The 19,929-nt window shown below is 39.4% G+C and overlaps 1 protein-coding gene across 1 annotated transcript in view; it reads left to right on the top strand.

Moving 5' to 3' along the window:
• itgav (integrin, alpha V) overlaps positions 1-19,929 on the top strand; it is a 128,938-nt gene that overhangs the window by 65,460 nt on the left and 43,549 nt on the right. The window contains exons 12-17 of the mRNA XM_080198855.1: positions 522-727; positions 5,859-6,050; positions 7,924-7,969; positions 13,376-13,480; positions 15,966-16,021; positions 19,344-19,498. Of these exons, the coding sequence (XP_080054981.1) occupies positions 522-727; positions 5,859-6,050; positions 7,924-7,969; positions 13,376-13,480; positions 15,966-16,021; positions 19,344-19,498 (760 nt within the window). The remainder of the gene's footprint in view (positions 1-521; positions 728-5,858; positions 6,051-7,923; positions 7,970-13,375; positions 13,481-15,965; positions 16,022-19,343; positions 19,499-19,929) is intronic.

The raw sequence follows: 19,929 nt of genomic DNA, 5'->3' as shown, positions 1-19,929 counted from the left end.
TCAATGGCAGAACATTTGATGGGCTGACTGGCTTACTTCTGTTCCTGTCTTATCGTCTAAACTTAGCTGGAGTAGTAGTAGTAGTAGAGATCTCCATTTACCTGACCTACAGTTGAGAAATACGTGAGAAGGTGGAATTCCTACTTATGAACAGTGATCCTGCTGAAGACTACTCATGGTCTGACACTAAATTAATGTTGGTTCCCATTATCGAATAATCTAACACTAAAGAGACTTAAGTATTGGAAGTCCAATGGTCTTGGAGTCATAGTTGAGGATGAAATTATGAATAAATAGCGCTGTTATTCTGCAATGTGAATTCTTTAGAGTTCATTGTTTAGCTTAAAGTATTTTTCACTAACTGTCAACACATTTGAGTGTTTGGGACTATATGTTGTTTTTACAAAATTACTACTGTCCCTTTTAAGTGCATTTGGAACAAATGCTTGTTTATAGCTACATGGTAACATTTTAAGCAATTAAATGTCCTGTATTCTCAATGCTGATGTTCTGTCTTATAGACTTGATGACCTTTTGGTTGGAGCACCTCTTTTTATGGTTCGTGGTTCTGATGGGAAGTATAGAGAAGTGGGACAGGTGTATGTTTATCTACAAGATGCTCCAATTAAATTTACCAATGCTCTGAAGCTGACTGGCACAGAGACCTACGCCAGGTTTGGGTCTTCAATTACACCACTCGGAGACCTTGATCAAGATGGCTATAATGGTGTGTAATATTTATTTACTTGTTTGTTTAGTTATAAAGTGCTGTGGCCATGGAGTGGATGTGGGTGCAGGGGGTGGGGGAGGAGGAAGAAATTATTTGAATAGACGTGCATACACCAGTGAGAGTATCATGTATTACACAATCCTCTTGAAATGAGCCAGTCAGAAAAATGCTATTTCACAATTTTCCTCCATTCTGTTTCGGGAAAAAGAGTTTATTCTTTTGTACTATACTGATGACATGGTCGTAGCTGGCCTGAGACATTGGAAAATCCAAAGAGGAGACAATGAACCTATTGTACAGCAGGACTGCGTTGCCTAGACTGTGCTTGATTCACTATAGGCTCATGCTGTTGCGGTGCCGTGCCTCCTTTTAGAGGTGTATAAATGATATTCTATGTGGGGAGAAGCTCATTGTGAGGAGGGGAAGTCCCCAGTTTTGCATCTTGTGTTCTTTGTTCCAGAAATGTGACACAATTCAAAATCTATTTGAAGTAGGTACACAAGCTAATTCATTCACAGGCCAGGATACTCTGCTCCCATTTTTCTCAGGTGGGTTTGGCGATGGGAGTTGCAAGATGTCCAAATAGCATTTTACCCCAGTGTAACCACGTGACATGATTGTGTCCTCCCTCCCGCCATCAATGATGTACTGCATCCGACACACTCACTAGTTGTGTAGTGGGGGTGGTGTTCCTGGTGAACCTTTTGTCCAGCAAAGAGTTATTAGCTTTGGTCTTGAAAGCTCCAATTGTCCAAGCATCCACAAGCTATCAGGGAGAGACTTCCTGATTTCTTCAAACTTTTGTGTGTAAAAGTACTTGCTTTCACTCCTAATAAATCACATGGTTCTAATTTTAAGGTTCTGCTTTCTTGTTCTCAATTTCCTGCACCGGGGAAATAATTTTTTGTAGCTACCCTACCAAATCCCTTCAACATTGTAAACACCTTGATCAGAGGATTCCTTAATCTTCCATACTTGGGGTGACATAGGACAGGGTTATGTAATTTGTCCTCATAAGCTCTGGTTTCCTTCTGTAAATAAGGGCTCATCCAAGATTTGAAGCCAGACCTGTACATTTTAAACAATAGCTCTGAAACAAGAATCATACCCTAAAACCAAATAGTACCTATGTTTCAACAGGATGGTAGTCTCATAACTTTACTTTCTCTTAAAATCCAACATGCAAACTTTTTGCATAACAAGAATGACCCTCCTGTTGATGGAGGAAAGATGTGTTTTATAATTTGGTGTATTGAATTTGTGTATAACTAGCTCCTTTTTAAATTGCTTTGCGTGTCGTGTTGGACCAATCATCTCACAAAACATTGCTGCACCATCAAGTTGCTGATCTTTTGTTTGAAAGGAACAAAGGACTTCAGTCATTTTGTAAAGAAAAATGACCATCAGCAGGAGAGCAGCTTGTACGTTTCCTGAGTAGTTAACTTCCTAAGTGTGCATTGCTGCATCTGGGAACACGTGACAAGAGCCCAAACAGTCAAAACCTGTAGCATTGTCTAATAGAAAGAGATTGCATACAATTAAAGTAAGTTTATTTGACCGTCACTCTATCATGGATGTGCTTGACAAGTACCATGGTAGTTGCCATAATACATTTATTCTCTGTTAATAATATTGGGCGTTTTGATTGGCCAAAATAACAAAATTGGATCATTTGATTCCTAAAGGACAAGCAATGCACTTCAGACACGGGTCCAAAATCTATGAACTGTGGCTGAAAGAAAATGTAGAGTTGTAGAATAATTACAGCACAGGTGGAGGCTATTTGTCTGTGCTACCCCTCTGAAAGAGGGGCACAGGCTTCCATAGCAAAGCAAACAGGGCGATTTTGAGCCTGCAGACTGTCAGCAGGAATGTTGGTAGTCTGAAAATCTTGAGAGTGCGATTTGTGGTGTCAAATTTGAGTTCCCGTTTTCCTGGCCCTGGCGAGTGGCATGGTCTGAAACATGCTGCGGGATGGCAGAAAGCTCACATTAATATATTAGCATACCACCGGTGAGTGCACTGGTTCCCTCCAAGCTTGGTGGCACGTACAGATGGGATGGGCCAGAGATGTTCAGAGTCCACCGGATGGAGGTACCCAGGCTGTTCTGCTGACTCTCCCTTCGGGATCCCAGGGACATGTGTCCCTCTTCCTTGGGTAGAGGGACAGCTGGAGTGAGATCCAGAAGCCCCGTGGTCCTCTGGGTGTGACATCTGTGGATTCCCACCAGTGCCTGGACAATGCAGTCGATATTCTGCACCATGGTGCAGATATCTCCTGCCATGGAGTGTATGTCTTGCACCAAGGTCTTCACTGTGGATACCAACCTCACAGCCTTGGCCTTGGTGTGCTATTGTGATGGCACCATTTCCTTGGATAGGAGGTGATGGGACTCCTCAAATCGGCTTTGCATCTTGCGGGCCAGCTTGAAGGGGCTATTCCTCAAAGCATGTGAGGGTTTGCAACTCTGGCATGGCTCCAGCTTGCTGGGCCTGCTGTCACCTGTTGTCCTCCAGTTTGTCCTGCAATGACAAGGATAGGGAGAGCATAGGTGGGAGTGTCGACATTGACAATGATGAGGTGTGAGAGGCGTGGGGTTAGAGTGGGGGCTGGACTGTGAAGAGTGTAGCAGCTACTGGGGGAATATGGGTCGGGGGATGGTGTCGTGGAGCTGATTTCTGATGTTGGCAAAGGCCAAGGTGGCTGAGTGCGAGAAAAGGTTTGGGGGCTGCAAGTGGTAAGTGAGGGTTCCAGTGTGAGATGGATTGGAGGAATGAATCCAACTTGCATTGCTAATTAATTATGATGTATTATTTGTACTTGCCACCTTGCAACAGTTCAAAAATCTGGATTTTGGGAACAGAATAGTAGGCAGCATTGCAGTCGACTGGGAATAGGGCAACTTGTTGACTTTGCACTGAGGCTTTGACAGAGCTTGTCAGGGATGTTTTAAAAACAGGGTAAGTTCATGAATAGTCCCAAAATTGTGACATTTGGTCAGTCTGGTGGTTAAAACCCTCAAAACGCCTGGAACAAAGTAACCACTAAAATAAATTCCGTTGCCTGGAGGTGATGACTAACTGACTGGATATCACTATAACATCAACAAAGACTGTTCTGAGTCTGCAGTTAGGTTGTTAGCTCAGTTGGCCAGACAACTGGTTACTGATGTAAAGTAATATCAACAGTGTTGATTCAGTTCTCGTACAGGCTGAGGTTATTTATGAAGGCCTGCCTTCCAACCTTGCCCCTCGCCTGAGGTGGAATGATCCTCAGGTTGAATCACCTCCTGAAAGGGAGAGCAACTTATCATCATCTGGGATTAAGGGGAATTTATCTTTATTTCTGATAATATATTTAAATATCATTTAAAATCTACTTCAGCATCCCTGGATCAAGAAGAAAACAAAAACAGCCAGTGTTCTCGAATTTAGTGATTAGTGAGTGTTGTTGAGTGTGCATGTGAAGACAGATTGGGATTGGGTATGATGTTCTGTGTGATTGAATTATCTTCATTAAAAAGCAATTTGGCAAGTGAGACTGTGACGATGTACCTGAATAAACAGTCAACACTCAGGAGAGGAAGGAAGTGGAATAAATTAGCCATGGGTGGGCAGGGGAGAGCCCTACAGGATTGTTTGAAAATGTATTTTTGGTCTCTATCCTCCTGGTTCAGAATGACAAAATTAAATGCACTGTTTTATTGAGTGCCTAATAACAAAGAACTGTAGTACTTTGAAGTTAGTCTTCAACAGTCAAATATTTTAATATTTTGCTTTTTGTCCCGTTTGGAAATTCTGCTGCCATAATGGGAACAATATGCAATGCAGCTGAATTGTTTACTGCCCAGGGCAATGCATCTGGAGTAATGCAGATGTTTCAACATGTCAGTCACCTTTTTAATGCCTTGACTGGTTTGGTTTGGTTCAATTCCAATAAAAATTGAAATACTTGTGCTGATCACAATCTTGAAGTATCCCGCAGCAGATGTTGCTCATGACGTTTTTGCCAGTTTGTGGGTGTTCTTTTACAACTTAGGTTTACTTTGCACATCATTTTTTCCCCCCATCTTCAAGTGGTTTATGCTAGCATACTTTTCAAATTAATTCGAAGTAATGTTGTAAACCTATTCCATGATTTTTAAAAAACTTACCTTTTGACGGGCAATTATTGCGGGCAATTGACTTCAATTATCCTAAACACAATAATTAATGTGAGGATATGATTACACATGAGCCAGCATGCTTTAATTATCCTTAATCACCCCCCCACCCCCCAAAAACCCCACACACACCCCTCAATGGGCAAACAACATGCATGAGATGAGAGTGTAAATGTCAGCTGAATATTTGACTGGGGGCCTTCCCAGCCTGATCTATCTTTAACTGATGTCACAAACAGATACTTTCCAAGGTAGAGTCTTAAGGTTGAGTCAGACTGGCTGTCATCTGTCTATTTTACCTGCACACTACAATCTTTAATTTGTTTATTATTGTCACGTGTTTTAACATACAGCGAAAAGTATTGTTCCTTGCGCGCTATACAAACAAAGCATACTGTTCATAGAGAAGGGAACAAGAGAGTGCAGAATGTAGTGTTACAGTCATAGCAAGGGGTGTAGAGAAAGGTCAATTTAATGCAAGTTAAGTCCATGCAGAAGTCTGACAGCAGCAGGGAAGAAGCTGTTTTTGTGTCGATTAGTACATGACCTCAGACTTTTGTACCTTTTCCCTGACTAAAGAAGATAGAAGAGAGAATGTCTGGGGTGCATGGGGTCCTTAATTATGCTGGCTGCTTTGCCAAGGCAGGAAAAGTGTAAACAGAGTCAATGGATGGGAGGCTGGTTTGAATGATGGATTGGGTTATGTTCACTGAGACCATTTGTACTAGACTTCTGTCTTAATTTTGCAGATGGTCATATAACTAAAATTTTCATTGATTATCAAGTCAAAGCGGCAAACTAAGTTGCAAAAAGGCAGTGCATTAAGCAGAAATGAAGCATCGTGAAGATATATTTTTATTGTCAACAGACTGAAATTTTTTAAGTAAATTACACTATACCTACCTATTTCTTGAAAGACAAACATGTAAATCTGGGACTAAAAATTAACTATGCTTTGTTTCTAGATATTGCAATAGGAGTTCCTTATGCAGGAGAAAACCATAAAGGTCTTGTTTACATTTATAATGGAAAATCTTCTGGTCTAAACATACAACCGTCACAAACTTTGAAAGGACAGTGGGCCTCAGGCAAAATGCCTGCAAGTTTTGGTTATGCCATGCAAGGTGGTGTTGATATTGACACAAATGGATATCCAGGTATGTACGACAATCTAAAATGATCCTAAATTGTTAATCATTCAGATAGATTTGGACTTTTGTGTGTTTTGTCTGGATAGTGCATGCCTCACTGACAATCTGAAAATCCTTCCATAACATTTATTTTAAAGAAAGCAACATTTGTTTATTCAGCCTTATCTATCTGAAGTAGTTGTACATCGATTGTATATATGAATCTAATGGGATTAAAGATTAACATCGTTCTTGGATTGGAGTAAAGTACAATACATCACATATTTTACAGTTGAACTGCTTTGTATTGAAGAAGTTTTATAGAAGATAAGGCTGTTTTTCACATTCTTTTTTGTTTAACAATGCCAGCTGACCATTCGAGAGCTAAATACATTTGCATTATTCTTAAATAATCGGTAGTGCTATGACACTGCCGACTGAATAAGCAAAACTTCATTGTTGAAAAATGATTGCACATAATCCCAAACTCAGTTTCTGGCTCTGTCTGTAATGACATTGTAATGACATCGTCATTGTAAATGTGTGTATGAAATAATAACACTTTTGTTTGTACTTTTCATACAATCATAGAATCCCTACAATGCAGAAGGAGGCCATTCGGCCCATTGAGACTGCACCGACAAAAATCCCACTTAGGCTATATCCCCATAATGCCACACATTTACCCCACTATACCTCTAGCCTATGCATCCCGGAACGTGGCCAGCATGGCCAATGCACCTAACCCACACATCTTTGGATTGTACGAGGAAACAAGACCACCGGGAGGAAACCCACTCAGACACACAGAGAATGTGCAAACTTCACACAGACAGTGACTCAAGCCGGGAACCCACGTCCCTGGAGCTGTGAGATAGCAGTGCTAGCCACTGGGCTACCATGTCGCCTACATTATGCAATCTCTTTCATCCAACAGCTGGTCTTTAACCTCATTCGACATTTCTAAAACTTGTACATTATTACTTACATTTATTGAACATATGGTTTTACTGAACCTAGAAATTCTATCATAATCTGTCCTGTCTTATATTTTGTGAGGATAGTGTAAGTGTTTTGTTAGAATCTGGATTGAATTATGCATATTTGTATGATGTGCTTGGAGTCATGCATGATGCACAAGGAGATACATAGTGTAATAAGCTTGGTCATGAACCCAGTATATCTTGTGTCAAGCTGTTGTTTTTGAGTCTTTCTTTTTCTCTAAAGGAATGCCTTGTAATTAAAAGCATACTTTTTTAAAAGTCAAAATATTTACTCTACAGCAATTAGTTTTCATTGACAATTCGTTTTCTTTAGCTGCTTCTCTTAAAGATATTGCCTTTTTCACATATAAGTCTTTGAGTGTTGGTGCAGTTATTTGATTATAGGAAGTAGAAGGGTGAGCCACTAGTGAAGCTGACTCAGCGTTGATATACACTTGTTTCAGGAGGGGTAATTTCCCTCTTTCTAATTTTGGGACCTATAAAGCCAGTGTCCTTCTGATGTTTCATGCTGAGATTAATCTATCTTGTTGATTAAACTGAGACCCTTCTTGGTCTATATGTTCACTTAATGAATTCCCTAAGCCAAAGCCATCAAAAAGACCCATTTAGCATTTTCATGAAATTCTGGCAATTTGATTGAAGATTTAAGCATGTTAGAGTTGAAGTGAGGTATATGTGGGGGTGGGAACAAATGGCCAAAAGGCACATATTGATACACAGGAAATTGTACCAGCTGTAGTTCAGTCTACACTTGTGGTTGAAGATGAGCTAAGACAGCCATATAATCATTTTAAAACCTGAAATGGAAAAAAAAGGAAATAATTAAAATATATATATTTCTTGTAAGAAGTTGATCTTTCTTAATGAGGAGCTCATTTGTGAAACTTTTCTTCTAGACTTAATTGTGGGAGCTTTTGGTGTTGACAAAGCAGCAGTTTACAGGTAGGTACTGTCATTTTTTACTGTAGAACAGGGTTTATTTTGTGTATTTCTGAATTTGAAATGTAATATTTATTTGAAAGGAAATATTTCTGATCCCTCTTTCACTTCCTATATTGAGTTTGTACATTGGCCCAGACACACTATATATACCAACTGGAAAACTGACAGCTAGGTTTTCCTGAATTACAGCAATGATCTTCCATCCACTCTGAACTTTTTATTTTCTCCTTCACCACAACAACTGTTGTTCTGCAGCCTGCATATAAAAAGCTGAGTTGCAGTGGCTGATGAACTATTTTCACAGAAGTAGAACTAAGAAATTGTGCAATTGCTTAATTTTAAGCATAAATATGGACAAAATGGGCAAGACTCCAAATGCTGATAACAAATCATGTTGTAAACAGCAGATTGGTTGATTTGGCGTATTTAGACTTGTTTAAATTTGTTCTTCATCTCTTTTTTGCCATTAACTGGACTAAAATGTGTAAAAATGTTATGACATTTAACAAAAGCTTTTTAAAACTACTGTAATCTTCAAAAACTGGTGTGAATGTGTTGATCTGGCTCCTTTTGGTTAATAAATGTTTAAAGAGGCATCTACGTTTTATTACATTTGGCATTGAGACAACACAATCTATAATAAAGGGTTTATTCTGAAATTATCCCTCATGAGTGGATTATCATAATGTGGAGATGCTGGCGTTGGACTGGGGTAAACACAGTAAGAAGTCTCACGACACCAGGTTAAAGCCCAACAGGTTTATTTGTAGCAAACACCACCAGCTTTCGGAACTGACTGTTCCTTCGTCAGGTGCGTGGGAGTTCTGATCACAAACAGGGCATATAAAGACACAAACTCAATTTAATGAATAATGATTGGAATGTGAGTCTTTACAGCTAATCAAGTGTGAGTGGAGAGAGCATTAAGCACAGGTTAAAAAGATGTATATTGTTTCCAGACAGGAAAGTTAGAGATTTTGCAAGTCCAGGCAAACTTGCCAAGTTCTGCACGTGTGAGGACGGCCTCAACTGGGATCTTGGGTTCATGTCACAATATCTGTAACCCCCACAACCTGCCTGGATTTGCAAAATCTCTCTAACTTGCCTGTCTGGAAACAATACACTACTTTTTAACCTGTGAGACCTGTTGGACTTTAACCTGGTGTTGTGAGACTTCTTACTGGATTATCATAGCCAGTGATAAACTGCTACATCTCCAGATCTCAGAGCAGGGATTTCCATTTTTAAAGTTTAATTGAGAGCAGCCCCCAGCCAATCCTTAGATGTGACAAATTAATACTGTTTGAATGCAAATTTCTACCTCACCACAATCAAAAAAAATCCTGTCAGAAGGATGTATCTTACTTCTCCAAAAACCTAGGGGAGAAGAATAAAGCCTGATGTAGTAGCAAGCTGTGCAGATGGGAAGATTCCAGATCCAACTGTTGGTTTGTGCTGTTGACTGATTTTTAGCAACAGTGGGGGATATTACTTTTGGATTTTCCCCAGGTTTGGCAGTGGGAAAATTGGCTATGACAGGGCTGGGGGTGTCTGCAATTTTAATTGTTATTCAGTCCTCTTGGCTGGAATGAACGCATGCATGAACAGCATGTGATTTGATTGTGACACCTTCACATTTAAATAGATTCCTGCTATTTATTACCGCACAGGTAAAGTGGCCAAACAGAATGATGTTAGTTCCATGAATAGTACATCAGTGGGAGTCTGTGCCTTTAGGTGAAAGGGTTAAAAAAAAAATTGGCAAAAATCTGTATTTAAAAAAAAGATGGCAGCCTTATATAATTTGCCTCGTAAGTCAGAAATGGTTTTTGTATCCAAAAACTGATCAAGCAGTTTTCCTTGGGAAGTGCAAAACCATAAATAGTAACGTCATCCATGCCTCTCTGTTTAGCACTTAGTAGGTCATGCAGTTATGTGGATTATATGATTTAGTAATAAAAAGTTTTTCAACAGCCTTGGTCCCTTAGCACCTTCATGAGGCTGGAGTGATAAAGAGAGTTATAGGACAAAGACCGCAGAATAAAGAATTATTGTTTCACATGAGTCCAGAATCAAAAGTCTAAGACTCAATTCCTCTACAGGGATTAGCAGGTTGAAAACTGCTGCTGGATAATTCACTTTTCCAGTGCAGATAACATCAATGGTGGGTAATAAATTAGATGTGCAGGTGCTGATAAAGAAGTTCAGACATTCTACTACAAACAGTGTTGGTGGGGCCAGGTAGTCTCGTTCTTGCTCTGAGTTGCTGCTTGCTAGATGGAAGATGGCAAATTGATTGAGAGCGCGGTGGGGAGGGGGATTATGTGTTTACGCTTTTCCACGTTGGTGTTATCTGGCTTCTTGAGATTGTTGATGTTTCAACAGTTAAGAATTTCAAAGGAGGTTGCAGGGTCTTTTGTCCTAACAGACTGATATTCTGGTGGCTTATGAAATATTGATGTCCTTTGTAGAATTCACTTAGAATTTGATCTCTGCAGCCACAGGGATTATGTATTTGCTTCAGAAATCAGAAGGCTTCTCTGATTTTGCCAGAAAGCTTTCATTCGGAGTTACAGGCATAGTTTGTCTTTTTAAAATCTTTGTTCAGTTTTTGTTTTAATTTTAAGAAGGAGCCACGTTAATATACATGCATTTTGTAAAAATATAGTGTGAGGTCTTAGTTCTGTTACATTGTAGATACATACAATTTTGCAATGGTGCACAGAAATAAAATCTGCTCGATATTGTTGCAAATGGTTTATATCATACCAAAATTAAAAGTACACCCCAATAGTACTTAGTGTCTTTGGCAAATGTTATGTATATAAATGAATAAAATAGGTAATATCTCAATTGACTGTAGTTGCTATTCTACTCACTGATACCAAACAGAATGTCTGTAGGCAGCATGTCAGGTGAAGGGCATCTTAAAGCATATCCTTGCTAGCCTGAACCTGTCCCTGTTTCTGGGTTTGTCACTATCTTGGGTCCAATCAACTATCCTTTCAGAGCCTTGTGTTGGAAGAAGGGGAGGAAAGGAACTCCTGTTCTATGTCTAAATTCATATCAATATAAATGAATATTGGCTTCAGAGCTGTATGCCAGGTGTGCAAAAATAGCTTCTAATAGGCATCTATTCAAAAAAAATCTTTGTTGCACCTGGAGGGAAGAAAAGCACTATTTGCTTCACATCCAGCACATTTGCAAATGATCTGCATTCGTTTGGCAAAAGTAACAAAGCCACTTATTTTAAGGACATGATACCATCTGATTCACTACCAAACAGGAATTCAGGGGAACTAGAGAAGTTATAGTGATATTACATTGGGATTATTATAATTTTGCATATTGTAGGCAATTTGAATTCCTCTTCCAATTTCCAGTGTCATGGATCTTTACTTGATTTCCCTTTTCAAACAGCTAATGAGCCAGACATAAACAGAAAAACCAGCCCCTATAGGTATTCATGAATAGTGGGTTGATCCTTAAGAGCTTAACAAGTCGGTTTTGAGGATATGTATAAACAATAGTATAAACATCCAAGTGTGTCAAGTAGCCTATTTGTTCATTCAGTCTACTTCAAATGAGGTATATTTCCCAGTCGAATGATTCTATCTTATGATTTTCAGTCATTCTAACCTCGCTCCTGAATGAAAAGCCCAGAGATGAAAGGTTATAATTCCGGACTAATTGTGTTAAGTTGGCAATATAGCTGTTTTGTGTCATACAGATCATATTGGTTTGAAGTTGGAATTGAAACATCTTACTGTTACAGAGATTTACTCTGCAGTTAATTATTTATTACCAACTTGGGAATATTTGTTAACATTAGATACAAATAACTTTGCAAGAAGTCTCCCTATTGCTGACATCATAGATTGTTACTGTTTAAAAATTGCACAATAGCATGAAAAAGAAAGGCAAAGTGCAGATAATGTTCCTGAAAGTATTTTGCATAAAAATAAACTTACAAGGAACTTTTTCCGTAAGGGAGAGATATGTGTTTTCTAGAACAAATAAAATTGAAACATTTGAGTTATCAGGGGAATTCTAAATGAAAACATTTACTGGTGATCCCAGAAAGCACTAGGTAAAGCAGCTTACAGTACATGATTAAAATGATTTGCTCAACTCATGAATAATACTACAAAGGTCTAAATGGCACTTTAGGAATGCATTAATTAGATTCAGCTGACATATTGAGTGTTTACCACACATGGTGTCCTCATGTGCCTCACACTGATGAATGCAGTTAGCTGAAAACCATTCTAAAGGCAGAGGGCAAAATTTATTTAATACACGTGGTATTTTCATGTGCCTTGCGCTGATGAATACTGTTAGGTTAAAATCATTTTAAAGGCAGAGGGCAGAAAGTTATTATCACTAAACAGTATGTTGGATCTTGTTTACTTTAATTCATTTCTGTTCATAGTTCATAACTAATATTTCATGGTAGCAGTTCAAATTTCATAACTAGGAATACTGGATGAGCACAGCCATCAATTATAGCTGATGGAAATCTAACTGGCCAGATTCCCTGCAGAATTGTTAGACATAATTGCTTACAATTAAATTACATTGATTATGATTTACTCTCTTGATATGTGTGTAATAAAGTGTACGACATTATTAAGTTAAATTTGCTATTGGTGGTGTTACTCCAAGTTGCAGATTTCCTGAGGGAGATCGATATGTGATGTTAGGCAATATTAAACAGATCCGTTTTTGGGGCTAGCAAGTTATTCCATTCTGCAGATTTTCCTGATTATATAAGTCATTTATGTCATTGAAAAACAAGTGCAATTTTGATTTAATAGTATAACTAATATAAAAGCAGGCATTATATTTAAGATCCATTGTTAAAGCAACCTCATTGTCTATTCTGGCACATTTGAAAGGTTGTGTCAGTGAGAATTTTTGCAATTTCAGATCAAATGACAGGTGGCATGTGGACATTGATACCCAAATAAAGAATAGTTGATCATACGGTCACATTAAAATATATGGTCACATTAAAATAGCATTTGTGGCAATTTTATTACAAATAAGATATATTTTTATGCAATTGAAAATAATTGTGAAGGCAGCAAAAAATACTGTTGGCTCAATGAATAGAAATGAGAAAGAAACATCTTCCCGTAATCTGCCTTCAAAGTGTTCTGCCTTCCTGCACATCCTCAATGTAGTGAACAAAGGGAGACTTTTGTCTCCAAGTTGAATGGAAATTGGGTTGCCTAATTATCATGGTGCTGAGCAGCAAAATGTGACAAGCTGAACAAAAGCCTAAAATGGTATGTTGTGGTGCAAGTAGTAAGTTTGTACCTTTTGCAGAAAATTAATTTAAGTCAGAACTTCTCAATAGGACATTGTTAATGGAGAGTTGTTTTTTGCATTTCAAACTCTCAGAGCCAGACCCGTGATTCGTGTAAATGCTTCATTACAAGTCAACCCAGCAATCTTGAATGCAGAGAACAAAAGCTGTACACTGAAAGACGGTGTCATGGTGTCCTGGTAAGTTCAACCCTGTGTAATGGGAGGGCCAAGTTGAAGCCCATTTCAATGACTTTTATTTCTCATTTTGCTGTTTCTGGTGACCAGTTTGTGCTTTTTCAAGCAAAGAAATTAATGAAATTCAAGGACTGCAATTCTCCCAAAAAGATTTTAAATGTCAAATTTTTTTTAGTGCAGCGTGACACTTGAACCACCCACATTCTGTGTCATCTGCATTGCACAATCATAATACCATTAAAAGCTTGAGGGGCAAAGCCTATTCACGCCAGAAGCTGACAGTTCCAGGCTTCTGTGCATGCGCAGTTGCCCCTATGTGTCATCCACCCAATTGCTGGCCAGCCCGGGATCTTCGCAGTGCTGAGCCTCCCAACATCCCCATGGCCTGATTGTGGCCTCCACGAGAATTCCCAAGCCAATCACCCTCCCAAATCCTGCGAAGCACCCTGATCTCCAGCCTCCCGCGCCCCAGCAGTGACGATTTGCCCTTCCCCAGAAGACCACACCCCACTAGGCAGGCCGCCCCAATTGCTGGCCTCCCTCCAGCCCCGATAGATCCCAATGCTGAGTTGCTGTGGGACGCCCCATCCCCTTGGCAGTGCCGATGCCCGATGGACAGTGCCAAGGTGCTGTGGACATGGACACAACCTTTGAGCAGTGCCAGGGAACACCACCACCCCCACCACCTGACCCCCTGGGGAGGTCCTGATTTCCACCCCCTACCCCCCACCCCCCCCCCCCCCCCCCCACCATTATCCCACTAGTCCCCCTAAAGTGGAACCCCGCTGGAGTGAAATACTCCTGATGGAGTGGGAGATGCTAGCATGCCCAGAGAATTCCGTTCCGGGCCCATTAATCACATTAAAATACAATTCAAAACAGATGCAAAGAATTTACCTTGTGTTCCCACCAGTTTCCAGCGTGGCTCAGGTGGCGCCGGATATCTGGCACTGGGAAATGTGTTCCTGCTGCGCGTACATTCACAAATCCCGCAAAATGGCCGACATACGATTCTCCCGGCCCACCACATTAAAAAAATTAACATGGTGGGATGGGAGAATCACCCCCAAGATGTTTATTCTTTTAGTCTTGAGCTATTTTGACTGTGTAATAATTTAAAATGTTTACTGAGGATCACAGGCATCCAAACAAATTTGAAACTTTAATTTCCTTGAAAGCTATGCATGAATTATGTGAATTACACAGTAAAATTTTATTTAATTTGGGAAAAATTTTGCCCTCAACCAGAAATAGATTAACTCATCATTCATTTCACTTGCTGTTTGTGGACTCTTCTGAGCACAAACCCACGTTGACATTTGCTCACTTAACCAAAGGTACTGTTTTTCAAAAATAATCCATTGCTGTGAAACACTTTGGGATATCTTTATGATCTGCTAAGTTACCAAATGAATGCAAGATCTTTTTTCTACTTTATACTAAAAGGGGTGTAAGAAACACTCAACTTGTTGATTAACGTTCTGAGGTTCCTTTGAAACTTTGACTAGTGTGTCTTGGTCATTATACACCCTGCTTGATTTTCCTAACATTGACTTCAGTGGACAGGAAGATCTGGGAATGTATAACAGGTGGATAGTTTGCTAATGCTCAGTGTTGTCCCATTGGTGTATTTTGACCCTGGGGGTGTCTTAAATAGAAGGTATTCCATTTCCAGTACTAACACTGTCACTTCGAATGCAAAAAAACATCTTGAAACAAAAATGTTAATAATTGTTACTGTAGAAAAAAAGCTTCAGTACCTTTGAGACAATAGTGATACAATAATTTGCTACGTGAATTCTATTTAGACTGCTAATGAAGAGACAATGGCTGGCATTCTCTGGCTATTCACACTGGCAGGATCTTCTGGTCTTGCTGATGGCACACCCTTGCTGTGGGTTTTCCAGTGGCATGAGATGGGTTCAATGGAAAATTCCATTAACAGCAATGGGACCAGAAGATCTTGCCGCTATGAACAGCGTACTACCTCCTGCCATGAGAAATGCATTGTGGTGAGGCCAAAGAATTCCCTCCAGTATAGAAATAACACTTGCATAGAAAATAATTCTGAATTTGTGCTGAATCCTCATATGCGGGCTCCATGTGAGAGAGCTCCATCAAATGAAATGGCATAAATTCTAAATGTATACAGAAATTGAAAAGTTAAAATAAGTTGTATCCAGAAGATTTATTTCCTGTTTGCAATTCTCAATGTATTAGTGCGACCTGCAGATAATGCAAGTTCTTCAGGAGATTACACTATTTAACAATAAAGTTGCAAGTCTTTTGGTATTCAAAATTAAACTGTTTTTGGGAAATTATGTACTCTATAGTCTCTAACGTGACCAGTGTTACGAAGAAATTTCACCTGAAGCAGTGCTGCTGCACTTAATCCATGTTTTTCTTGCATTTGAATTTCACATTAATTTTAAAAAGTCTCAAAATATGGGTTTCTGACAGTTGCTGATAATCTCTTCTCCTTCATCAGTTTTACAGTTACATTTTGCTTAAGTGCATTTGGAGTAAGAGCCACAGACTTCTTGGGTGAGTCTGATCTTATCAAATGTGCACGTTTTGCAGCTTGGTGCAATTTAAAGAAAAGCTATTTAATTTAATAATTTATATTCTGGGATACAATAATTTGAATGGTTGTGCAGTCTTTTAGGGACTGGTATAATGAGAAGCCAAAGCATGAGACGGAATTGTTTACAACTGAGTGACCCACTTATATTCAGGGCTGAGCTAAGTCTAAGCTAATTAGGTGCCAGAACAGGAACTGAGCCGAATAAACCTAGTCATAGTGATCTAATTAAAGTAAGATATAACTATCAATCAAGCAATCACTTCACCTGTTTGACAAAACAATATCATATGCCAACTAATGTTTAATTGTTGTTATCTTGTAAGACCTTAAATCCTTTAATGGAGCACATATAATTGGTATAGTAATGGCCATTTAATTGCTGCCCAATGTTGTTGGGGTACCTCATATTATTTACAAATTAGAATTTGATTCTATTCAACCTACACCTAGCTGCAATGTAGAGCTGTCTCAGTGGGCCCTATTTTACTATTTCGATTCTAAGTGCTGGATGGACTTGAATTTGGAAGTATTTCAGATTCGACTTTTAGATCCATTCTCAGGTGCCCCCATACACACTCTGAATGAAAAAATGTCAGCGATTCCAAATCACGATGCGCAAACATTCGTGCTCCCAAAACCATGTAGCTCCGATCAGTGCCTCCAACTGTGCATGCGCAGGAAAAAATAGAATGCTGCTCCCTACGACATCCCTCCCATGCTGGATAACGCCTCCCCCTGGCCCTCACAGACATTGCTCCACTGATTACTGGCCCCTCCACTGATCTCGGGCAGACTGGCAGCAGAGTCCTCTTTCCCCCTCCACTGATCTCGGGCAGACTGGCAGCGGGGCCCTCTTTCCCTGCCCCCTCCCCCAAACAATCGTAGGTGCAAAAGCACCCAGTCTTTAATTTTGGTCTTTGTAGTGATTTTTTTTTCATGCTTTTCCTTTAGAGTTCTGCGCTGCATTTTCTGTGTCTTTAATTGCTTTGGTATTGCATCAGCATCTGTTACATTGAAAAGAGGAGAGCTTCCACAGTTGTATTTTCTTAAGCATGCTGTGCTTAATGACTCTATTCCCTTGAGTATGTAAGCAACTGAGGTGTTTAACATAAAGGATTTCACAGGGCATATAATTTTATTTCCTCTGGTGGTGGAGTCCAAAACAAGAAGGTATAACCTTTAAAATTGGAGTGAGGCCGTTTGGAGGTGGCATCAGAAAGCATTTTATCACCCAAAGACTAGTGGAAATCTGTAATTCTCTCACCCCAAAAGATGTTGAGGCTAGGTCAATTGAACATTTCTAATGCGATTAAGAGCTTTTTGACAGGTAATGGGTATTAAAGGATATGGAACTAAACCACATAAATGGAGATAAGTCAGTAGTGATCTAATTAAATTGTCGTTACGTATTTAGAGTTATTGTTAGGTCCTCCTGATTGTTCATGTTGATAATCTGCATGCTCTATACAGTTTCTATATATTGGTTCATGCTAATGAGTTTCTCAGGAAATTTTAGTGTATGCTGACAGCAAACTCAGTGTGGAAACCAGCATTAATTTCAATGTACGTTGAATGAAGGAAATTCAAGCCAATCCTGTTTATCCTGTGCTCAGATGGTTTTCTGCAAAGCAAATGTTACTTCATTAGTGGTTGGAGAAGACTTTTTTAAAACCATATCCTGGTATTCCTCTAAAACAATGGCTCAAAACCTCCAAGCTCTGGCGTAAATGACTGGAAGCTATCCCAAAGTTAAAACTTCCCTCAGGCAGTTGCTCTGCAAAGGGAACCATCCAATAGTATGACATAAATTCCAAACCATCTGACACTTCTTCACTGACCACCTCTTCTCCCTGACCCCACACTACTGACCATCCTTGGAACTCCCCTCAATCCCATTCACCGTACAAATGTACCTTCTCTCTGACTTCTCAAAGTGGCTGGATCTTTGAATGTTACTGTTTAATGGCAACAACTGCTGTTTAAAAAAAAGGGACATGTCTTCTTCCAACTCTCCTGCCTTTGACACAGTCCTCAGGAATGCATTCCACTACATTGTTCTCACCCAGCCTGAGTTAGAAGGTCAGGTGAGAAAGGAATGGCTTCATTCTCAGCTAAATAAGTAGGAGTGGAGTGATTAATCTGATTGCCACTGCACTGAAGTTACAAGCTGTTATTTCAAGTGTCCCCTTGAGGTTGATTTCTTGACAGGAGTTGGTTTCTGTATTCTTTATTATAATAATGTATTATAGGGACATCTAGTGTTAGTAAGACAGTACTGCAGCTAAATGCACACAGGCTCAGTTTGACACTCTTGTCATAAGATCATAGAATCCTACAGTGTAGATGGAGGCCATTCAGCCCATCAAGTCTGCACCTACCACAATTCCACCTGGGGCCTACATCCACAACACCATGCATTTACCCTAGCTTGTCCCTGTGACACTGAAGGAGAATTTAGCATAGCCATTCCATCTAATCTGCACATCTTTGGGCTGTGCGAGGAAACTGGAGGGTAGTCGTGTAGGCGTGGGGAGAATGCGCAAACTCTGCACTGATAGTGACACAAGCTAGGAATCAAACCTGGGTCCCTGGCACTGTGAGACAGCAGTGCTAATCACTGTGCCACTGTATCATGTAATAAGTCAATTTAATAGTGGCTTCCTTGAGGCGGAAACTGGTTTGGCTGCATGTGTATACACAAAATTCTGTAATATTAGTGTTTCAGAAATTGAACAAAAGGTCATTTTTTTAATCTGAGAGCCTAAACAATGAATGTTGGCCATCTACTTAATGTGGAGGATATTACAGAACAATTTCATGGCTGGAATTCAATATCAGTGGGAACTTCTAGTCGGGACCAGAAAATCCTGCTGCGAAAATCATGCAGCAGAGAGCCAGCGTATCCTGCTCTATATATTTTATACTGCACCTTTAATGAAGTATTACAAGGTGCTTCACAAGACCAATATAAAACAATGTATGAAACCGAACCATGCAAATATATCTCAGGTGATCAAAGCTTGATCAGAGAGTTAGGTTTTAAGGAGTGCCTTGAAGGATGAAAAGATTGAAGGCCTTAATCCGCTAAGCCATTGGAGGAACTTCAGTTATGTTCTTAAATGCCAGTTTTTAACATGAATAATTAACCCCAGGTGACATTGCGAAGACATGATCTAAATTTTGTTGTATTCTCTCATCATCCATTAATTTATTGTATATTCTTTCTTGTTCTTGTTTTGTACTACATACTTAAAGCTAATGTTGAATTTTGTATGTTTGCAGATTTTAATGTGGAGTTGCAGCTGGATAAACTAAAACAGAAGGGTGCTATCAAGAGAGCTATGTTTATTCACAGCTCTCTTTCATCTTATGAGAAGAAAATGAAAGTAGAAAATAACCGAAGGAAAGTTTGTGAAGAATTGCAAGCCTTTCTGAGAGTATGTGTTCACCATATCAACTTTTTTTCTTATTTGAGCAGAATTGTAATTATTTATTCTGACAGGAAAATTTTGCTTTTATTAGCATCCTCGAAGTACAGGTCATCTTCAGCTAAGACAGCTGTTGAGGTGCTCTCAATTATCCTGCCTGTGTTACCATGGAGTTAGCGCCTAACTGATATATCATTGTAGTCTGCCATTTGCTCAATTTGTAGAACATTTGGGCTGTGCCACTGTGATGTTGACAATATTGGATGCAACCTTACCCTTTTGGCATAAAACTTCAGGACTGTATGAGTTGAACAAATATGCCTAATGAACAGTGCCAATATTTAAGTATCAGTTTTGAGGGTTGTCAAAATAAATACCAAGAGAGTTAGTCAATTAATACTTGCAGTTTTAGAACTGGGTAACATATAAGTCTGTAGCTG

Source organism: Carcharhinus amblyrhynchos, chromosome 11 (assembly GCF_965287045.1).
Source record: "Carcharhinus amblyrhynchos chromosome 11, sCarAmb.v2.hapA, whole genome shotgun sequence".
In the NCBI taxonomy this organism is placed as follows: domain Eukaryota; kingdom Metazoa; phylum Chordata; class Chondrichthyes; order Carcharhiniformes; family Carcharhinidae; genus Carcharhinus; species Carcharhinus amblyrhynchos.
The sequence above is the reverse complement of the archived record's forward strand: the minus strand, read 5'-3'. Positions and strand labels throughout refer to the sequence as shown.